The sequence below is a fragment of the Pungitius pungitius genome, chromosome 15 (genome assembly GCF_949316345.1).
Source record: "Pungitius pungitius chromosome 15, fPunPun2.1, whole genome shotgun sequence".
In the NCBI taxonomy this organism is placed as follows: Eukaryota; Metazoa; Chordata; class Actinopteri; order Perciformes; family Gasterosteidae; genus Pungitius; species Pungitius pungitius.
In genome coordinates this window covers 18,730,815-18,750,792 of record NC_084914.1, presented here as the reverse complement: position 1 = coordinate 18,750,792, position 19,978 = coordinate 18,730,815, and the positions used below count along the sequence as shown (strand labels likewise).

Genomic DNA, 19,978 nt, shown 5'->3' with positions numbered 1-19,978 from the left:
CAAGCCATTGTCTCGCAAGAAGCTGTCCCACTGCGCTGTGGAGGCCATATCTCTCGCCTGTAGTAGGGGTCTGCAGCCCCCCCACGGAGTCAAAGTCCCTGTGTTAATCATGCAATCAACGGGTGTGTCCAGGGGGGGGTTCAGAGGCCGGGTGTTGGAAGATAGATTCTTTTAGCCCATTTGGTAGAGGTCCCGACCTCCAGAGAAGTGACAACAGTAAGAAGGTTGAAAGACGGAAAAGACACCTACTGCCACTGTAGGAATTTTGAAAATTCAAATCTCAAAATGGCAGCTACATGTTTAAATCTCTTGCTTGTGTCTACTTTGTCGTCATTAGTCCACAACGCTGAGCCCGATCACACGTAATCATATAAGGCAACATCATTACAGTGACGATGGAGGTGACAGTGATAAAGGCGTGTTCCCTCCGGTCCATCCTCTCTATGTGGACCTGCTTCTCAGTGAAAGCCTCCATTGACACGGGGAAACAAAGCAAAGGTTGAAAGAGGAACAAGCTGCAAGAAACCCGTGAACGGCAGGTCTCACTCACAGCGCTACAGTAAGAATTCCTTAACATGCTTTAGTTTAAGTTTTAAGGATTTTATTTTACACACAAATTCACATTCATTTTGTGTGCATATGTATTGTTATAATAATACATCTATTTGATTATGTTTCTATAACCATTGCTTTAAATCATTTCTCTTGCATATGCATTTATTATCAAGTGTTTTAGTTATCAAGTCATCGTAAAGTCCACTGGCTGTACGGTATATGAATTCATTCATATACCGTACGGTACATATTCATTCCTTCATCGGTGTGACGATTCCCTGACAGCGCACATAAGAATGTGACTTCACTACACAACACAATTATATTTTACAATTGTTTGTATTTTTTTAAGTGGGCTCGTATGAGGTACTAATCCAGTATTACCTTCAGTAGATGAAGCAGCAAGGCAATGAGCTAATAAAATAATCCTTCATTAGTCCCGCATTGGAGAAATGTGGAGGAGCAAAGTTAACAGTAAACGTAGAATAAATAAGAAAAGAAAACGTTCCTGAAGACATGATGGCTGGGCTTCACATTAGTGCACATACGAAGCAGGAAATATCGCAAGTGTAGGAATCGCACAGTGGTACACATTGAGGATGACATTCACATGAAGGAATATTGGCAGTTTTTAAATCTTTTGTAATCCTGAACTCAAGATATGATAACCCTATTAATTAACTGATTACTGAAATACACTTTTCTCTCCCCAGAGATTAGTCTGTAACTCTTTTATTCTACCAAGTTACAAAAAGGTAAACAGAATGAAGCGTATTCAGCAGATAATATCACACACACTCAGCATGATGTCCTAGGCGCATGTAATCTGGCATAACAGGATTAGTGGACGTGAGCCTGGCTCACAGTAAGTCCTTGTTACAACACTGTGTCCAGCTGCATGGATGCACATTCACACACTTTACTAACATAGCTGGTGTTTGCTGTTTGCACCCAGTAGCCCTGCTTACCCAGGTGTTTCCTGCCTGGTGCCTTGGTTTTTTTGTGTACAATCACTGAATAATAAAATGTACCACGATAAGGTCAGGTGTTAATGGTAATGTTAAATAATGTTTTGTCTTAGACGTGTGTTCTTGTCTTGCAGACTGCAATCAGGATGTCTGGCTCCCCCCAGGAAGAGGAAGAGTTGCCTGCCAATCACACAGGTCAGATTCAGAGGACATCACATGACTCCCTGTGTGTGGTGTAGCTCCTGTCAATCATCAGACATACAGTTCTGACCCTATCCAATGTTTTTCGGTCGTGTCTTTGTATCTGCAGGTCCAAAAGGCGTAATTAATGATTGGAGGAGGTTTAAGTTGGACAGCATGGATCAGACAGTCCCGCAGAGCAAGAGAGAGCTGCTCAGACAGATGTCCAGTCCCCGGGAGGACGACAAGGAGAGAGTGAACCGGAAGGTGGACAGACAGCCCCATCCCAACCTGCACGCACGTTCATAGATGCTCAAACCCAAGTGCACAGATGCAGCAGTAACGTGCTTCTCCTCTACCTCCAGATGAGTGTTCAGGAGTACGACATGATCCAAGAGGAGGACGAGCGCTCCCTCAAACACTACAGAAAACAGTGCATGCAGGAAATGCACGAGCGCCTGAGCTTCGGCCCCTCGTTCGAGCAAGTGCACGAGCTGGAGAGCGGAGACGCCTTCCTGGAAGTCATCGAGAAGGAGCACCGGCTGACCCTGGTGGTGGTCCACATCTACCAGCACGGGGTCAAAGGTGAGCTCATTGACTCGACACAAGTGAGAGGGGTCCCTGCGCTGCTGTCCGCTAACTGCTGGTCCTCCTTCAGGCTGTGAGCAGCTGAACTCCTGTCTGGACTGTCTGGCCTCAGAGTACTCCAGCATTAAATTCTGTCGCATTGATGCGGAGGCCACAGGTGCTCGTGAGCGCTTCTCCCCCGAGGTTAGTGAACGGTTCGGAGCCAAAAGCAGCACGGAAGATGATGACTGTCATATTAGTAGTGAGACTGGCTTAATAGGGATTTGATCATCATTAATACACTTCACTGGGCTGGAGAACTGCTTTGTTGTGATGCATCTAAAGACCTGTGAAGATCAGCCAGTAAAAATCGGACATCTGAAATGTCATTTTGACACATGAGGAAACATCAACCCTCTGTGTTTCATGTGTTTACTGCAGCGTGACTCTGCACATCTGGAAGCTCATGGCCCTATTTTCTGATATGTGATGAACAGTTTAAATGTTTTTTTCACAGGACCAATTTGATCAATTCATTAACATTAGTTCAATTTAATATATTTTCTCATGAATTAATCAAATTGTCTTCACCCACCGTGTGATGAGACACCTCCCTGATGACAAAATGTGCTTCAATCTGACTGAAAACACAGAATCTGGGAAGAATTGTAGATCAATCTGGAATACATAGCTTTGTTGGCATAGCAACAGGAACAAATTCTTGACTGAAACCATAGCAGCATTTAATCAAACACTGTCTGTCACCACCGACACATTTCTGTTCATCTCCCTCCAGGTTCTTCCTGCTCTGCTCGTCTATAAAGCCGGGGAATTACTGGGGAATTTCCTGGCTGTTACCAAACACTTCAGTGAAAACTTCTTTGCAACGGACGTGGAGGGGTTCCTCAACGAATACGGCCTGCTCCCCGAGAAGGAGTTCACAGCATGCGCTGATGATGAGGAGGGAGGCGACGTGGAGTAGTGAGAGGCGAAGAGGAAAAGGAGACAGCTGGAGGAAGGGGTGAAGGGGTTTACTGTTGTGTAGGAGAGTGGATGAAGGAAGAGGCGCTAGAAGAAGGCAGTGACATAGCATGTGCAGATTAACGCACAGTAGTGAACATTCACCTGCACACACAAACACACACACAACGCTGGTTGTATTTAGAAGCAGTTATGTCCAATAAAAGCCAGTAAGAGCTGTGTGTCTGTTTGTGCTACAGACGTCTGCAGCCCTACGTCTGTGGGAATACGTGGATTTAAGTGTTTGTGGAGCATTACCTGATCATGAATCTACCAGGTCGACTTTTTCATGAAAATAACCTAAAAAGTAAACCATATGGCAGAAAATGTATGAATAAATCAAGGTAGCTAAACATTGAGTGTGTGTATTTGGTAAATGTGCACTATATATTAAGGATTATGGACACTTAAGACCCATCTGCCATTCCAAAACCTTTAAAAGGTAGGTAACCGGTGCTGCTGGCCAATGGGGCGTTGCCCCACGAGGCACACCTCTCCTTGAGAGATCATTTTAAATGAAAAAAAATGTTAATATTTATCTTTTTGAAATATGGAATGTACCCAGTAATCATTTTTAAATATGATTTCAGCACAAAATACATTCTTTTCCTGCACGTCCTGCCTGTCATGCACACATGTCAATCTCAAGATTGCAGTGTTTATAGGGTCTAAGAAGCACTTTTGCTGGTTCAAAAAAAATAATAGATATGACATAGAATTCTTCCAATCAGCATCCTTAAATAGACTCAGCCTGGGGCAACATTGGTTTGGCCCCAAGCTTGCGCAAAAAGTAAGTTTTATTTCTTGCCTTTTTTCATCTTAGAATAAATACTATATGCTTTACTGTAAAGTATTTACAATGTATTATTGTTCCCTGCATGAAGACGACATGGTCATCAGGTGTACCATTATTTCGTTCAAGCAAAGCATGTCATTATTGTTGGTAGTTATGATGGATAGGCCCATATAGCCCTGAAGGTGGCAATAGCAGTGTTTATAGTCCTCTGTTTGCTATTTCATACATTTTAAAAGTAATTTGAACTCCTGCCAAGAGCAATTATAGCCGGGCAGCCACATGCTTCCTGTGTGATGAGTTAAGGTGAAGCCTGAAAGTCCAATTTGATGGTCCTGGTGGGATTCATTGTTCGCTGTACCCCGAGTCGAGTCTGACAGGCAGCTGCTGCCACTCATCCTGCAGTACAATGAAAACAGGGTTGGTTTGTAGATAGACGGGTGATATTACTGATCGGTTGCCGTTATGGATATGTTCTAGTACCACGTGTTATACCGGGCAGTGTTGTACGCAGCACGGAAACAAGCGTTGCCTGATAGGCTCTACTTGGGGAACAATAAATCACATTCCTCGCGCATCCCTGCTGTTTGGGACAGAACTAGCGATCAGCACGCGGATTTCTACAATAGTGATTTTAGGCGTATTTAAATCAAACAAACAATTACAGTAAATTTAAGATCTTAGAGGCTTAGGAGAAGATGCAGGGTGACGCGCGCTACCTCAAACGGTGAGCTAATTTTCATTTTTACAATTCAACGTTTTTTCAATATTTGTTGATAAACGTTAACGATGGTTACTCTTATTATAATCTCGTCTTTACGTTATTATTATTATTGAGATAAGACAGCAGAGCTCTAGTTGTAGATCATTAATAATCTAAAATGAGATTATGGAGCGTGTGATTAAATCCCAATGGTTTGTCGGTTCTATTGTAAACTTTGGTCAATGACTCGGTGGGTAAAGCCAGTACAAATAGTGAGATGGGCATTTCTAAACCGTTACGATACATCAATCAATTCGGCATACAGTGTAATCCCTTTGTAATATGCAAAAGTGAACAAATCTCGCATTTTACAGCCGACGTGCCTCATTCGACAATCCTGCCTCACCAAAACAAACACCTGAAAATAGCGCTTACTCATAGTAGTTTAAATCGGTAAAAGCCACCAACTTGTTTTTGTGAATATCAATTACACCGAATTGACTAAAACACTTTAAACATGATAAGAAACGTATTTAATTTGTCTACCGACATTTACTTTTTCGCCTGTATCCACAATAAGCATGAACCGACAGATTGTTTAACGGGGTTCGGCATTGGTGAACGGGGCTGCGGTATCTGGGGCAGCTAGCAAGCTAACACAGCTAACAAGCTAATAAGCTAACACAGCTAACAAGCTAATAAGCTAACACAGCTAACGTGAAACGGCGGCCGATAAAAACCTCGTTAGCTGCTTATGTTGAACTGGTTCATTGTGTGGGACAGTTAACAGTCGTAAGTTGAGCTGAGTGAATCTTTCTAATCACCAAGCTCTTAAAGGAATCATGTGTTATCATGCAGCTAAGCGTTGTGTTGTTGTCTGGGCGTGTCTTCCCATAACGTAAACGTTGTATCCTTATACACGCTAATGACGTCATCACCATTTCTTTATTGGCTTTATCAGCATATGCTATTCCTTATTATCCAGATTGCGTTAAAGATGCTCAGCAATGGGCCGTGGAAGGTCGTGAGCGACTCCACTGATTTACTGTCCGTTCATTACGACCCACAGCAAAGTGACTGCGGGCAGTTTGGATGTCCATCCCACGGAGAAGGCCCTTGTGGTCCACTACGAGGTGGAGGCGTCCATCCTGGGACAGGGTGGAGGACACATGCTGGGTGATCGAAAGGAGGGACAGAAAATGTGAGTGCAGGCTTGATCTTCTACTGAGAAGATCTCTCAGTAGCACTGATGACATCCGCTTTGTTTCGCCATCTTCTCTGGTTTCCATTTCTCTGCCTTTTTTAATCCCTGTATGTTTGGATACGTTTTATAGACACAAAGCATTGAAGTCTCTGTTGTGTTGCTCTTACCGCTATAGGAGAAGCTTTCCATATAATCTGTCTCTGGTTTGGAACAATGTTTTTTCTTTACAATGGTCTTATATTCTTTCGGTATGAAGGTCACTAAGTCATGATTTCCACAACCTCAAGCCTGCATTCTTCTACACCTGTTGAAAGCTGTCCTCCATTTCTCCCTTCAGTATCCGAGTGAAAAGCCTTTCCCCGAGCACAGATGTGGGAGCCTTGGCCAAGAAAGTGGTGGAGGAGTGTAAACTCATCCCTCCTTCCCGTTTGCCCCAGGTGGAGCAGCTCCTCTACTACTTGCAGAACAGGAAGTCATCACCAGTGGAGGGCAAAGGTCAGTCATGTCACCATGTTGACACCCTTGTTCCACATTTTTCCCAATATCCATTGTCACAGTTTAATCACAAAGTTGATTGCCAGCCTCAATTTGTTCCACTCATCCAGTCTGGCACTGGACCTCCACCCGTGGTCACACAGGGGCCGTTAATAAAGGGCGTGGCCACTTCACAAAGAGTGTCGGGCAAATCAGAGAGGGGCGCCGATCACATGTGACGAACATACGTGTGCTCTCTCTCTAATTCTCTGCCTTTAGCTTGATTTGATCAGCCGCCTGGGCCACGTGTAACATATGAACATGAGGAGTGCAAATTAATGCACAATGACAATGCACTACTGGCAACATGTGTCGGTGTGATTGTCATCCTATTACACATAAAGCTTTACTAGTAGGATTAATAAATGTTGTTTGATTTAATTATTTGATCATCACATGAATTCCTATTTGCATCAAATGCTTCTCTTTCTATGGAATACAAAACACATCCCAGTTCTGCAATGACTTTTCCAATGTTCCAATATTGTCAAAATAATGAACAGGTAGGAACAAAGGGTTGGTAGATGGTTAAATAATTGATTCATTTGCCACTGGTGAATACGTCTGCCTAACATTTATACATATATATATATATATATATATATATATATATAAAGCCTGTTATATGTCATGATGGTGGAGGCTAATTCTTTTTTTTAGGACAAACTAGACAAAAGGTTAGCGCAGGGGCACACAGCTATAATGTTGTCCGTCTGTTTTGTGTCTCCAGGGGAGAAGAAAGAGAAAAGAACAGTGAGACCCAGAGAGCTGACCCCGTTTGAAGGAATGGAGGTATCCGATAAAATACTGACAGACAGTATCAAAGTTTGGGATCAGAAATGTAATAGATTTTTAATTGAAATTGAAATAATACTTTGATCAAAGAATTCTGTTTTTGTTTTTAAATTATAAAATACATGAATGGACACATCTCTCTTGACCTTTGAAGCTCAAAGAACAGTTTGAACTAGTTGCTAACAAGTGGCCAGATGATAGAGATGCCATCACGCTGTGATTGATTGTATAACTAGTTGTTGTATGTTCTTTTTACTTAAAGTGACTGCTTCAGGCCTCAAACATCCTAAAAGTGCTGTTCTTTTGTTAAGCTCATCCTGCTGTATCACAAAGTTAATTTTCCTCAATAGTCCACAGTCCCTTTGGCATCAGGGGGAGGAACGATTAAGATGCTGACTTGTGACTCGCTCAATGAGAGTCTGTGTGTGTGCTTAATGTTTGTTTGTGTAGCTCGATGAGGAAGCCAGTATTACCAGAGTGGAGGAGTACATCGAGCTGCTGTACGAAGGCATCCCAGAGAAGATCAGAGGCTCTGGTCTCATTCTGCAGCTCGCCCGTAACCCTGACAACCTGGAGGAGCTGCTCCACAACGGTACTCCACCCCCCCTGCTATGTTTAGCATCGTAGCTCATACATATGCATCACTGTGCTTTGCACTCAAAGGATGCATTTGTGCTCTGTCAATTTCTTGGTGAAGATTAACTTCTTTTATTTAGAAAGTTCTTTCAAAACCAGGCTCCACCAGTCCAACTTTTTCTCCGTGTCAGTACGGGTGGGTCGTGGGCAAGGAGGGAGGACTCCGATGCGCAGTTTTTTACAAAAATAGTCAAAAACAAAACTCAAAATCACTCCAACCAAAAAAAGGAGAAGGAGGGAAAAAAAACAAAGATCTTACAAGAGACGACAACATGAACTGTGAACAACGTGGCATGAAAATGACGAGACCTGTTAGAGGACAGAAGACAATGAAGAGACAAGAGACTCACAGGGCTTGAATACACAAGGGAGGTGCAGGTGATTGGACACAGCTGGAAAGGGGAAGACAGGACAAGGCAGGAAGTGAAGTTACCCAGGAACACAAGAGACATGAAACTACAAAATAAAACAAGACAAGAACCCAAACCGTGACACTCCGTAGCAGGATGTGTGTGAGCCTCCTTAGAACATCAACAAGTCAGGTGTAGCCTTGAATGTCGGGGAAAGCCACCACTATCCAGTGATGAACATCACATGTTTTCATTACATACCGTTTGATGCTGAAACACTTTTCTTCCAGAGTTGATACTTTAATGTGTGTACTGAGGAGCCATCTGTTATACACACCATAATGCCATAAATAATAAAAACATCAACAAAAAGGTCAATAAATACAAATCTTTAGAGCAAAAACTAAAGGATTTACTGTAACAGTATAACACAAGTTGTACCTCCTGTGTGTGTGTGTGTGTGTGTGTGTGTGTGTGTGTGTGTGTGTGTGTGTGTGTGTGTGTAGAGGCAGCCCTGGGTGCTCTGGCCAGAGTGTTGAGGGAGGACTGGAAACAGAGCGTAGAGCTGGCCACCATCATCATTTATATCTTCTTCTGTTTTTCCAGGTAACACACACACACACATTGGCACATTGGCACATGCTCCTCTTGTGTGTCATACGTTCTACTTCCTCTTCTCCCATCCTGCAGTTTTTCCCAGTTTCACAGTGTGGTGAGTCATTATAAAATAGGTGCACTGTGCATGAGCGTGGTGGAACACGAGCTGAAGAGATACGATGTGTGGCGCGAGGAACTACGCAAGAAGAACAAGGCCTATATCCTTCATCTGCCTTCTTCTGTTCATTTAGATTCATTCATTTCTACAGATACATGCTTTTAAGAATGTCACAAATGACATGAAGATACCTCCCAATGAGGTTTCAGCAGTTTATGGAAGTGATGGAAGCAGGGGGTTTCATAATGATTTTTGATTGAGGGACGTCTCTCTGAGTTTTCAGTGGAAGTGATGAGTTAGACATATGACATGTTTACATTAAACCAGCTTGTTATTAACGTATTATAGTTCCTTAACTCTGTTCTGTGTACGCGAGTCAGCCCCGGAGAACGGCTCTCTGAGAAGAGACCAGGACAAAGCCGTGAGGAAGTACCACAGTCTTCTGTCAAAACAGGAGCAGCTGCTCAGAGGTGGACTTTGACTCTCAAACAAACGTTGTTGCCCGGTATTACTCCATTTCCATCTCCATAGTAACCATTCAGCACATACGTAATTCATCCGGACGCCTGTATTCTGCACTTTCTCAAATTTGAAAATACTGCCATCATCCTGCAGCTGTGAGCACATGCTTATGGAAGCACTTCACACATCTTTACAAACATCATCCCGATCGTGGCTGTCATCCCTCTGCTGCTCTTTCAATCAGGAGAGGCTAGTTGGGTAAAGAAAGATAGTGTTTTATTATTAATAAATAACATTATGATAAAGTCCTCTGAGTCTGAACAGGGAGATGTGATGGACATCTTCCCCGAGCAGCAGCACACTGAGTCCAGACCGCAAGCATGAACATGCTGACGTTGGAGAGACAACCATATTTAACAGGAAGCAGCAGGACGGTGCAATAGTTTCATTGTGTTATTGGATAGAAAAGGTCAGCTGATCTAAACAGCTGATGTCCTGATTGACAACTCCAAACAATGACTGTGAGGAAATGAGTTTAAGAGCGGTGAACTTGGTTTCTAGCTTTCTCTCAGACCACTTGTATTAGAACATGCTGTGAAGCCATCATTAATGTTCCACCCAACGACTTGAAAAACATAAATCACAAACCTGTTTTCTTTTTTATTTGTAGCGTTTTCACTACTCCTGATCTTAGTTAGTAGCTTTATAAAAAGTACAACACACAGCTTTTGAAGGAAAACTGTTTTTTATCATTTTCTTAATTTGACAAGTCTTTGCTTACATTATCTCCTATTTACTTTCTCTTGTCTTCCTCTTCTTCCATCCCAGTGTCCCTTTACCTCCTGCTGAACCTCGCTGAGGACACAAGGACTGAGTTAAAGATGAGGAATAAAAACATTGTTGTCCTGCTGGTCAAAGTTCTCGAACGGGATGACGAGGAACTTCTGGTCCTGGTGGTGTCCTTCCTCAAAAAGCTCTCCGTCTTTCTAGAGAACAAGAACGACATGGTGAGCAAAAGTGTCCTTTAGAATCCGCCCGTCACGCAGCAAGGAGGGACTGCTACTGCTGCTGCTACTACTGCTACTGCTACTACTGCTACTACTGCTAATACTGCTACTGCTACTACTACTACTGCTACTGCTGCTGCTACTGCTGCTGCTACTACTGCTACTACTGCTACTGCTACTGCTAATACTGCTTCTGCTGCTGCTCCTACTGCTACTACTGCTACTGCTACTGCAAATACTGCTTCTGCTGCTGCTGCTACTGCTACTACTGCTACTACTACTGCTACTACTGCTACTACTGCTGCTACTGCTACTACTGCTGCTACTGCTACTACTGCTACTACTGCTACTGCTAATACTGCTACTGCTACTCCTGCTGCTACTGCTACTACTGCTACTGCTAATACTGCTACTCCTGCTGCTACTGCTACTGCTAATACTGCTACTGCTACTCCTGCTGCTACTGCTACTACTGCTACTGCTAATACTGCTACTGCTACTCCTGCTGCTACTACTGCTACTGCTAATACTGCTACTGCTACTGCTAATACTGCTACTGCTACTCCTGCTGCTACTGCTACTGCTAATACTGCTACTGCTACTCCTGCTGCTACTACTACTGCTGCTGCTGCTGCTGCTACTGCTTCTGCTGCTGCTGCTACTGCTACTACTGTTTCTACTACTGCTACTACTGCTGCTTCTGCTACTGCTACTACTGCTACTACTGCTGCTACTGCTACTACTGCTGCTACTGCTACTACTGCTACTACTGCTACTGCTAATACTGCTACTGCTACTCCTGCTGCTACTGCTACTACTGCTACTGCTAATACTGCTACTGCTACTCCTGCTGCTACTGCTACTGCTAATACTGCTACTGCTACTCCTGCTGCTACTGCTACTACTGCTACTGCTAATACTGCTACTGCTACTCCTGCTGCTACTACTGCTACTGCTAATACCGCTACTGCTAATACTGCTACTGCTACTCCTGCTGCTACTGCTACTGCTAATACTGCTACTGCTACTCCTGCTGCTACTACTACTGCTGCTGCTGCTGCTGCTACTGCTTTTGCTGCTGCTGCTACTGCTACTACTGTTTCTACTACTGCTACTGCTACTACTGCTGCTTCTGCTACTACTCCTGCTGCTACTGCTACTGCTACTCCTGCTGCTACTACTACTGCTGCTACTAATACTGCTACTGCTAATACTGCTACTGCTACTCCTGCTGCTACTACTACTGCTGCTACTGCTAATACTGCTACTGCTAATACTGCTACTGCTACTCCTGCTGCTACTACTACTGCTGCTACTGCTAATACTGCTACTGCTGCTGCTACTGCTACTACTGCTACTACTGTTTCTGCTACTGCTTCTGCTTCTGCTGCTGCTACTACTGCTACTACTTGTGGTTGCTGAACAGCAGCTCCTGGTTCACTCCTCATGCCTTTGAGGAGGCTGACGCTGCGTGTTTGTGATTTCCAGGCTGAGGTGGACACTGTGGAGCGCCTGGCTCGCCTGCTTCCCTGTGACCATGAAGACCTGTTGAACCTCACTCTGCGTCTGCTGCTCAACCTCTCCTTTGACTCTGGCCTCCGAGCCAAGATGGTGGAAGTTGGACTGTTACCTAAATTAACGGCCTTGTTGGGTAACGCTCCCATATGCCTGATTCACTGTCTGTATGCATCCTACTGTGTGAGTCTGGGGATTTCGTCCTTGATGTTTGGGTCTGTTTGTTCCCATGCAGGTGATGAGAACAACCGACAGGTTGCCATGCGTATCTTGTATCACATCAGCATTGACGACCGCTTTAAGGGCATGTTTGTTTACACTGACTGCATCCCTCAGGTAGGAAATTCACTTCTAGAAACACTCGTTAAGCCTGTGTTTAGGGAATGAAATAAAAGAACTACCAGCATTAAACAGAAAGGAATTCAGTTTCATAAAAGTGATAAGATAGTTGATTGTGGTTTCATTCGCTCTCACCTGGGGGAGACATGAAGGACTCCAAGTACATGCATGTATTCAATGTAGAACAGAATGCGGAGCAAATCCATCTTACAATCTCTCTGGGCTCTAAGCCGCCTCCATCCGTATTTCCCCTTGTTACCATCCCACGTTGCCTCTGTTGCTGCAGCACGCTGTGTTTGCGCAATCTGGCCACCTGGGCTGGTGTTAATATAGCAAATACAGTATACTGCAAATATGAACTGTGCACTTGCATGTCTATATGGCCTTCTAGAGGTAATGTTTGTGTGTTTGTGTAGCTAATGCAAATGCTGTATGAGCTCGGTGAGGAGGAAACTGAAGCTGAGCTCATCTCCATCTGCATCAACCTGGCTGCCAACAAGAGGAACGCACAGCTCATGTGTGAAGGTACGTCTTATCAGCTGCAATCTCTGCCTTTTTACCCCCACTAAGTATTTTATGGGGGCGTGGGGGACAGAGAAAGTCCTATAATGTACAGATTATGAAGCTGATTTTATGGACAGATAATGGCTCACACATTTTCCACGAGTAGATCTCATTTATACTTTTTTAAGCTTAGATTCCAGTGGTGGTGGATTGTTCCAATCATTTTACAATAAGCATGGTCTAAAAGTCCAAATGTCTAAACACACAGAAGAAATCCATTAAAATCGATTGTAATTGAATAATCTGTAACAACATGTTCACTGCGATCCTCACTACTGTGTGTGCTCTCCTGCTAAATTCATCAGAGGAATTTGATTCAAAGAAAAAAGATGAATAACTTTTTAGGGTGATGGCAGTACACGTTGTGTGTGAGTGTGTGAGACCTAGTTTGATTGCTCTGTGATTTCTTTGTAGGAAATGGGTTGAAGATGCTTATGAAGAGAGCTCTAAAGATGAAGGACTGCCTTCTGATGAAGATGATCAGAAACCTCTCTCAGCATGACGGACAAATCAAATCCTTGTTCATCGTGAGCTATACGCAATAAAAACCATTCTTGTCCGTGTTGTTATAAGCATCAGTGGAAGGAGTGAAGCAGGAGCAGTGGTCTTTTATTTCTGTGTGCACGGGTCAGGACTATGTTGGAGACCTGGCTGCTGAGATCCGTGCAGAGGAAGAGGAGGAGTGGGTTCTGGAGTGTCTCGGGACGCTGGCCAACCTCACCATCCCTGACCTGGACTGGGAGTTGGTGCTGAAGGAGTACAACCTGGTACCCTACCTCAAAGACCGACTCAAACCAGGTACTGATTCCATCTAGAGAATACACGTGAGGATTATCCCTCAGTTATACTGGGGAGGAGTTTCAGAGCACAGCTGAACTGCACGTACACGTCTCTACAACAAAGTAGGACTAAAAGTTATCAGCAAGGATCATTCAATCGTTATTTACATCAGAGGGAACAATATTAACAACATAATGAAAACAAAACGTAGACAAATCAATAGCTACTGCAGATCTAAAAACAGAAGCAGTTCTATTTACACACAGAGCGCATTCTGGGGGGTATTGCACAAAAGTAGAATAAAGAAACCGGGGCTAAGTGATAAAGCGCCGCTTGACTTAGTGTGACCTGCTCGTCGCGCCTTAATCGGTTGCACGTTTGCCGAGTCGCGCTGAGAAGGAGGCGCTGAGTCGATCCAGGTGCACATATCTGGATAAGTGCACGTCCACGGCTTTCTTAAGTAGACCACGCTATCGATCACAGATTTACTGATGCAGAAATGGAGAAGACGCCGCGCGCAGCATTTCGACGTGTTTATAATCCGTCGGACCTTCTTACGCGAAATATTGTGAAAACGGTCCGTGAGGTAAAAGTTTCGGACCACCGAACTTAACAACTGCAAAAGTTTAAAACCAAACTGGTGACAGCACTAGTGACAAGTGATGCATGTTAATAAAAATAAATCAGAACGCATTCAGAAAACATCGGAATAACTGTTAAACTCGTTTGTTTCGGGGCAAAGCGGAAGCTGATTTCACACATGAGGCTGCAGGATTCATCTTAGCCTGCCTCTTAGCCTGGTCTGGAGCAGGCTAGCTTCAAAGAATAAATCGCCGTGGTTACTTGGCCGGGTTTAATTCAACCTGCTTTCGTGCAACCAAGTCGGAGCTAAATTCCTCCAGTATAACCTGGATAGCCCGACTTAATCCCTTATCCGGGTTTCGTGCAATAGCTCTCTGAACTCTGACACAATCCTTACTGCTACGCCGTACGTTGATGCACACGTACTTATGAGGCTACCTCGATACTCACACTTCAACAAATACGCCCAACATGTCAAACTGAAGATCTGAATGGTTGAAGACTGTGACAATCGACAATATTGTCCCCATAGACATTGTAGGAGCCAAGCCTATGCTTTAAGCTACTGAGGCGTTTTGATCGGAAACTTTAGTTGACGCGCTGCCGTTGCCTCGAGGGATAAATAAGAGTTCACTTGCCCGTGGTTGATATGCACTTATGTCCATTTATTTGCATCAGGGAGAGCTCATCCATCCAATTACAGCACCCAGGATTACAATTTATTTGACTGCGTACCACAACGAACTGTTGGTTCTTAGTCCCATCAGAAACACCTGTCGAGGCCCCAAAGGTTCCTACCATATATAGTGTGACACACTGATCAATAACAAATACCAATCTGCTCTTACAGACATAGACCAAAGTCTTCTAGAGGACCGTGGGCCTCTCTTACAGAGAGACATGGGAGATGATGGGAGAATTCAATGATACAAGAGTTTTTAAACAAACATTGTGATTCTGTTTAGACCAGCAGAGAAGGCTGAGAAGGACCTGACGGCCCCCCGCTGCATCTATGTAGCCACACTATGCAAAGTAATCACTTGCATCATTGGCTGCAGTGTACGGATGTTAATGTCATTTTCCTCATTTGTATGTTTCCATCCCGTTTTATTTCACTTCACAAGTTACTGTTATCACATGATCATTGTTATTACGACTGTAGTGGATTTTGTTCATCTTTTATAACTAGAACTCATCAATGTTCATTGTTTGGGGCCAGCTGGAGAACGAAAGGCTTTTCTTACTGCAGTGACTTTTGAAAGGCTAAAAAAGCTTCAATATACGGCATTATGCGCCTCTAATTGTCATTAAAAAGAGAGAGAACCTACCTGAGACGATTCATCACGTGACATGTCAAGCACACAGACACACCAGCACGCACAGGAGAGATTGAGAGGGATCTATTTAGCCTATTCTACCTTTTTAATAAAGATATAATTGTTTGTGTGCATTTCAGGCTCAGCGGAGGATGACCTCATACTGGAGGTGGTGATTATGATTGGAACAGTTTCCATGGACGACGCCTGTGCTGCCATGTTGGCAAAGTCGGGCATTATTCCTGCTCTCATCGAGCTCCTAAACGGTAACACACACACACACACACACACACGAGTGGAGACGACGTGCTCTCTAAGGAGACTGTTTAATGAGCCAAATGTTCTTCTGTGTGTTGAACGCAGCCCAACAGGAGGACGATGAGTTTGTGTGTCAGATCGTCTATGTCTTCTATCAGATGGTGTTTCACCAAGCTACGCGGGACGTCATCATCAAGGATACCCGTATCCTTCCCACGGTGTACTCTGTCCACCCACAGTTACACATGAATAACAACCCTGTTCAAGAGTGTCTTCCTTAAAGCTTTCTGCAGAGGCTCCAGCCTACCTCATAGATCTGATGCATGACAAGAACGCTGAGATCAGAAAAGTGTGTGACAACACCCTCGATATCATTGCAGTAAGTAAACGCTGTGCTGATGCACTCAAGGCAAAGATCTGAACTGACCCATTAGGCCCGGGCAGTACCTGTTTTTTCATACACCACACGAGGTCACAAAGCACAGCAGGGTGCAGGGTGTGTTTAACCAGCCGATACTTCTCTCCAGACAGCAGCAGTACAAACAGGGTGTAGTGGTGGCATCTTTTGTCTTTTAATGGCTCTTCAGAGGCTCCTCTTCTCAACCAGCCGTAGGGCGCTTGCGGTCCGACCGACGGTTGGCTGACGGGGGGACGTCCGCACTGCACTGGACGGGCGCGAGTTCAACATATGTAACCTAGACAAATAACATGGACAGTTCAATGTGATCTATCTATGGTTTGAATCCACGTATTGTGCCACCTGCTGGTGGAGATGTGAACACGTTTACGTCTCCTTAAACTGTCTCTGCTCACTGAAGCAACACAATAAAAAACAGACAATAAATATCAGAGCCAAGAGCAGCGAGTGTAGTCACCTGCTGCTGCTAACACATCCCGTCAGACCAGGATTATTCATTTATATCCGTTAATCAACTTTTCTCCTCTTGTTACCCTGGTAACCGCTGTCATTACAGACGTCGATTCTTACTGTGAAAATCAACGTACTTCCGGTTTAGCGGCTACGCTTCGTATTCTCATTTTATGGGAAAAAGCACAGAATTAACAGAGTAAAAAGTTGTCAGTTGGTCTTGGGATAGTTGAAAGTTGACACAAGTGGTTTGTAACAGACTGAGGCGCACTTTCGGTGTAGACAGACACAAAGGGACATGCTGGTAATAGAAGTCGTTGTGGGATGTATAATAATGTCCCCCCTGTGATGCTGTCTCTCTAACATGCAATCAACTACTTTAAATAGTTTGGACCTCATGGTGAGTAATGAGTGGATAGGAAATAAGTGCCATCTTCCATCCCTGCTGGAGGACTTGTTGAGTCGGCGTAGTGAAACGTGGTTTGATATGATATCAGTATTTTTCCTCCTCCAGTAGGCTGAACAGAGATGATGTGCTGCTGCAGGTAGCAGATCAGTTCTGCCATGTGGCAGTAGGAACAGGTCGTCTCAGTCTCATCCAGTACATCAGTTTGATTGCAAAGAGGAGTGACATTTCCTGAATCCTCTAAATGCCATCATTTCCTTAGTGAGGACACACACCCTTCTGTCCATGCCAGTCGGTTGTTCTCCATCTTTTCCTTCGTCTTCCAGGAGTACGATGAGGAGTGGGGGAGAAAAATTCAGTCGGAGAAGTTCCGTTTCCATAACAACCAGTGGTTGGAGATGGTGGAGAGTCGGCAAGCTGACGAGTCCGAGCCCTATCTCTACGATAATGACGACAGGACGGATCTGTTCTACAGTGCAGGTACAAGGCCCGTGCCAGTAGCACAGCCGGTCAATGCGCTGGTTTCATAACATTTACATGACGTTTGACACTACAAGTGACAGGTGATCAGCACCCAGTGTCTGTGCACGTCCAGCAGCTGTGTTCTCAGTGGCCAAAATCAACCCTGTAGCAGACCACAGGAGAAACCACGTGGAAGTACACGGGTTATTTTCATTGAACGTATTTACCAACACCGAAGCCTTTTTCAAGCTGAGGTCTGTACACATGCAGCATCATCTGTGTCTAAGCATCCACATGGGCACAGGGAGAACTCCCCCAAAACACTGAGGGGAAAAGAGGAAAAAAAAGAAATATAATAATTTACTACTGAGTTCATCCTGGTGTGTTTGACTCTTCAGATGGAATCACTCCAGGAGACGGTTCAGTGAGTCCAGACTTCTTCAATGACCTCCACACTCAGAACGGAGACTTGCACCTTCCAGGGTGAGTTATCTCAACCTGTATCTTTCCTGTTTTATTGGTCTTCCTTTGGGGAGTAATTCAACTTCATGAATGTTTCAACTGTAAATTTACTGGTGCGAAAAAAGAGACGTCAGTTCATAATTCTTCAACCAAAAGCTGTGTACGGTGTGACCCTGATCATTTAATAGCATATTTTTCTCAAGCTTAAGAATGGTTAAAGTTATGATTCAGTAACAATATGCAACCAGGAGATCAATGTAACTCAGTGTTATCCACGTTGAAATGGGGGGGGGGGGACGTTTCAGTGTGAAACTTGAATGAAGAGCGGCATTTAATACATCATTAAATCATTATTAATGACAGAGATTTTTTATCAATAGAATAGAATTTCTTTTTCTCATCTTATAAACAGGATATAGTTGATGATGATTATAGAAATGTTAGTTGATTAGAGTCATTAGAGACGTTTTGATGAACAGTAGTATAGTATTTCTTTCTGAAGTCATATCTCAGATGTCAGTAGGACACCTTGTCCACACCGTGCTCCTCTCATGTTCTCCAGAGATGGCAGCGATGTCTTCGACCAGACCAGCTCGTCAACCCGCCCATCTACGGCCTACGGCTTCAGACCTGATGAGCAGCCCTTCTACCAGTACTCATAGGCCCCCCAGGACCAGCTGACCTCTTAGACCCATTCCACATGACCTGCCGCGTGTCCACTGCTAGTACACGTCCTCACACAGAGCCCTTCACACCACTGATGAGGACTTAAACATTTGGAACGAGGTAGTACTTAAACTACAGCTCCCTTTCATTGCTCGTTTCAATCTTTCCCTTTATATACCAGTAGGAGTCTTCCTTACACACTGGCTACAGGCTCCTTATGGTGGTCAGTTTTGCGTTTATTGATGAACGCCTTTTCAAATCCTCTGAACAACAATCCTTAGCCAAATGTTCCTCTATCACTCTGTCTCCATGCTAACCTACAGGGTCTCACTCACATGCACCACCAGGTTCATAGCGGTCTTTTCTCCATGTCACTGTAAATGGGCACATTGTTAGTGATCCTCATCATCTAGGGTGTTTTCCCACTGGTGAACTTGTGTTGAAGCCCAAACAAAAACCTTCAATTTAGGGTTGTAACTAACGATTATTGTGATAATCGATTACTGTACATGACAGCATTAAGTGTGTGTGCAATGCTCGCTCACGTCTTTGCTTGCCAACATTTCAAATTGATCGATTTTTATCGATTTCATTGATACGTGGTTGCAACCCTACTTCAATTGTAAAAACACCTTCCCAGGACAACCCTCACGAAGCCCTAATTATTCCCTAGAAGTTCTAAGCTATTTTATTTTCGGTCCACCTGGTGCATTGTGCGTATCCAACCACAATAACACTAGGTCGGACATATGCTAGCATGTTGTAACTGTTCTTCAAATGTTAGATGGACTGCACGTGTGTAGAGCTCTTCTTTAACGCCATGTGTTGTTTCATACGGACCTGAGGGATCACAGCAACACAAACAGCAAGCCATTGTACACAAGCAGTGTTATTTGCACATAGCTACATGTTGATGCATGGTTATGTTTTCTTTTTATTTTCTAATTTATTGTTATCTGTATTATATTGTGTTTTTATAATAGTATTCATTTGTTGCTACTTAACAAAACCCTGTAAACGTGTTACTGGACAATACATAACCTGCACCGTGTTTCCTCCTCAGGTTTGTTAATAAAAACATCAATGCCACTCTTGATATGACATGACTTTCTTCATAGGGTCACATGACGAGCAGACCTCGTAGTGTTACTATCCCAATATCATAATGTATTATTATCATGCTGTCTGAGTGGGAGAACAGGCTTTTCTTTTAGAGAGCATTACAAACCCTCAAGTGGAATCAATGAGTCACGGCTCTCAAAGTGATTGAA

At 43.8% G+C, this 19,978-nt stretch overlaps 2 protein-coding genes across 2 annotated transcripts; both read left to right on the top strand.

Annotated features, from left to right (window-relative positions):
- The first annotated feature begins 385 nt into the window (after positions 1 to 385).
- LOC119209496 (phosducin-like) lies at positions 386 to 4,015 on the top strand. The gene is made up of 6 exons (XM_037458898.2): positions 386 to 559; positions 1,658 to 1,718; positions 1,834 to 1,970; positions 2,069 to 2,288; positions 2,362 to 2,474; positions 3,067 to 4,015. Exons 2-6 carry the CDS (start codon positions 1,670 to 1,672, stop codon positions 3,250 to 3,252), a joined length of 705 nt encoding a protein of 234 aa, XP_037314795.1. The 5' UTR covers positions 386 to 559; positions 1,658 to 1,669; the 3' UTR covers positions 3,253 to 4,015.
- A 464-nt stretch (positions 4,016 to 4,479) lies between these two features.
- On the top strand, positions 4,480 to 19,796 carry LOC119209325 (kinesin-associated protein 3-like). Its single transcript, XM_037458570.2, has 20 exons — positions 4,480 to 4,810; positions 5,856 to 5,987; positions 6,328 to 6,485; positions 7,255 to 7,316; positions 7,770 to 7,911; positions 8,812 to 8,911; positions 8,996 to 9,120; positions 9,392 to 9,490; positions 10,311 to 10,489; positions 11,978 to 12,140; positions 12,240 to 12,340; positions 12,760 to 12,868; positions 13,322 to 13,434; positions 13,540 to 13,705; positions 15,726 to 15,851; positions 15,949 to 16,047; positions 16,137 to 16,222; positions 17,444 to 17,597; positions 17,978 to 18,062; positions 18,604 to 19,796. The coding sequence occupies exons 1-20, from the start codon at positions 4,782 to 4,784 to the stop codon at positions 18,701 to 18,703; spliced, it is 2,328 nt and encodes a 775-aa protein (XP_037314467.2). The 5' UTR covers positions 4,480 to 4,781; the 3' UTR covers positions 18,704 to 19,796.
- Positions 19,797 to 19,978: the final 182 nt, after the last annotated feature.

Excerpts from the sequence above, each read along its gene's own strand:
- LOC119209496 (XM_037458898.2), top strand. The coding sequence starts at position 1,670 with ATGTCTGGCTCCCCCCAGGAAGAGGAAGAGTTGCCTGCCAATCACACA. Across the intron at positions 1,971-2,068 it reads AGGAGAGAGTGAACCGGAAG|ATGAGTGTTCAGGAGTACGA; the intron begins GTGGACAGACAG and ends CTCTACCTCCAG. Across the intron at positions 2,475-3,066 it reads GTGAGCGCTTCTCCCCCGAG|GTTCTTCCTGCTCTGCTCGT; the intron begins GTTAGTGAACGG and ends ATCTCCCTCCAG.
- LOC119209325 (XM_037458570.2), top strand. The coding sequence starts at position 4,782 with ATGCAGGGTGACGCGCGCTACCTCAAACG. Across the intron at positions 9,491-10,310 it reads ACAGGAGCAGCTGCTCAGAG|TGTCCCTTTACCTCCTGCTG; the intron begins GTGGACTTTGAC and ends CTTCCATCCCAG. Across the intron at positions 13,706-15,725 it reads CAAAGACCGACTCAAACCAG|GCTCAGCGGAGGATGACCTC; the intron begins GTACTGATTCCA and ends TGTGCATTTCAG.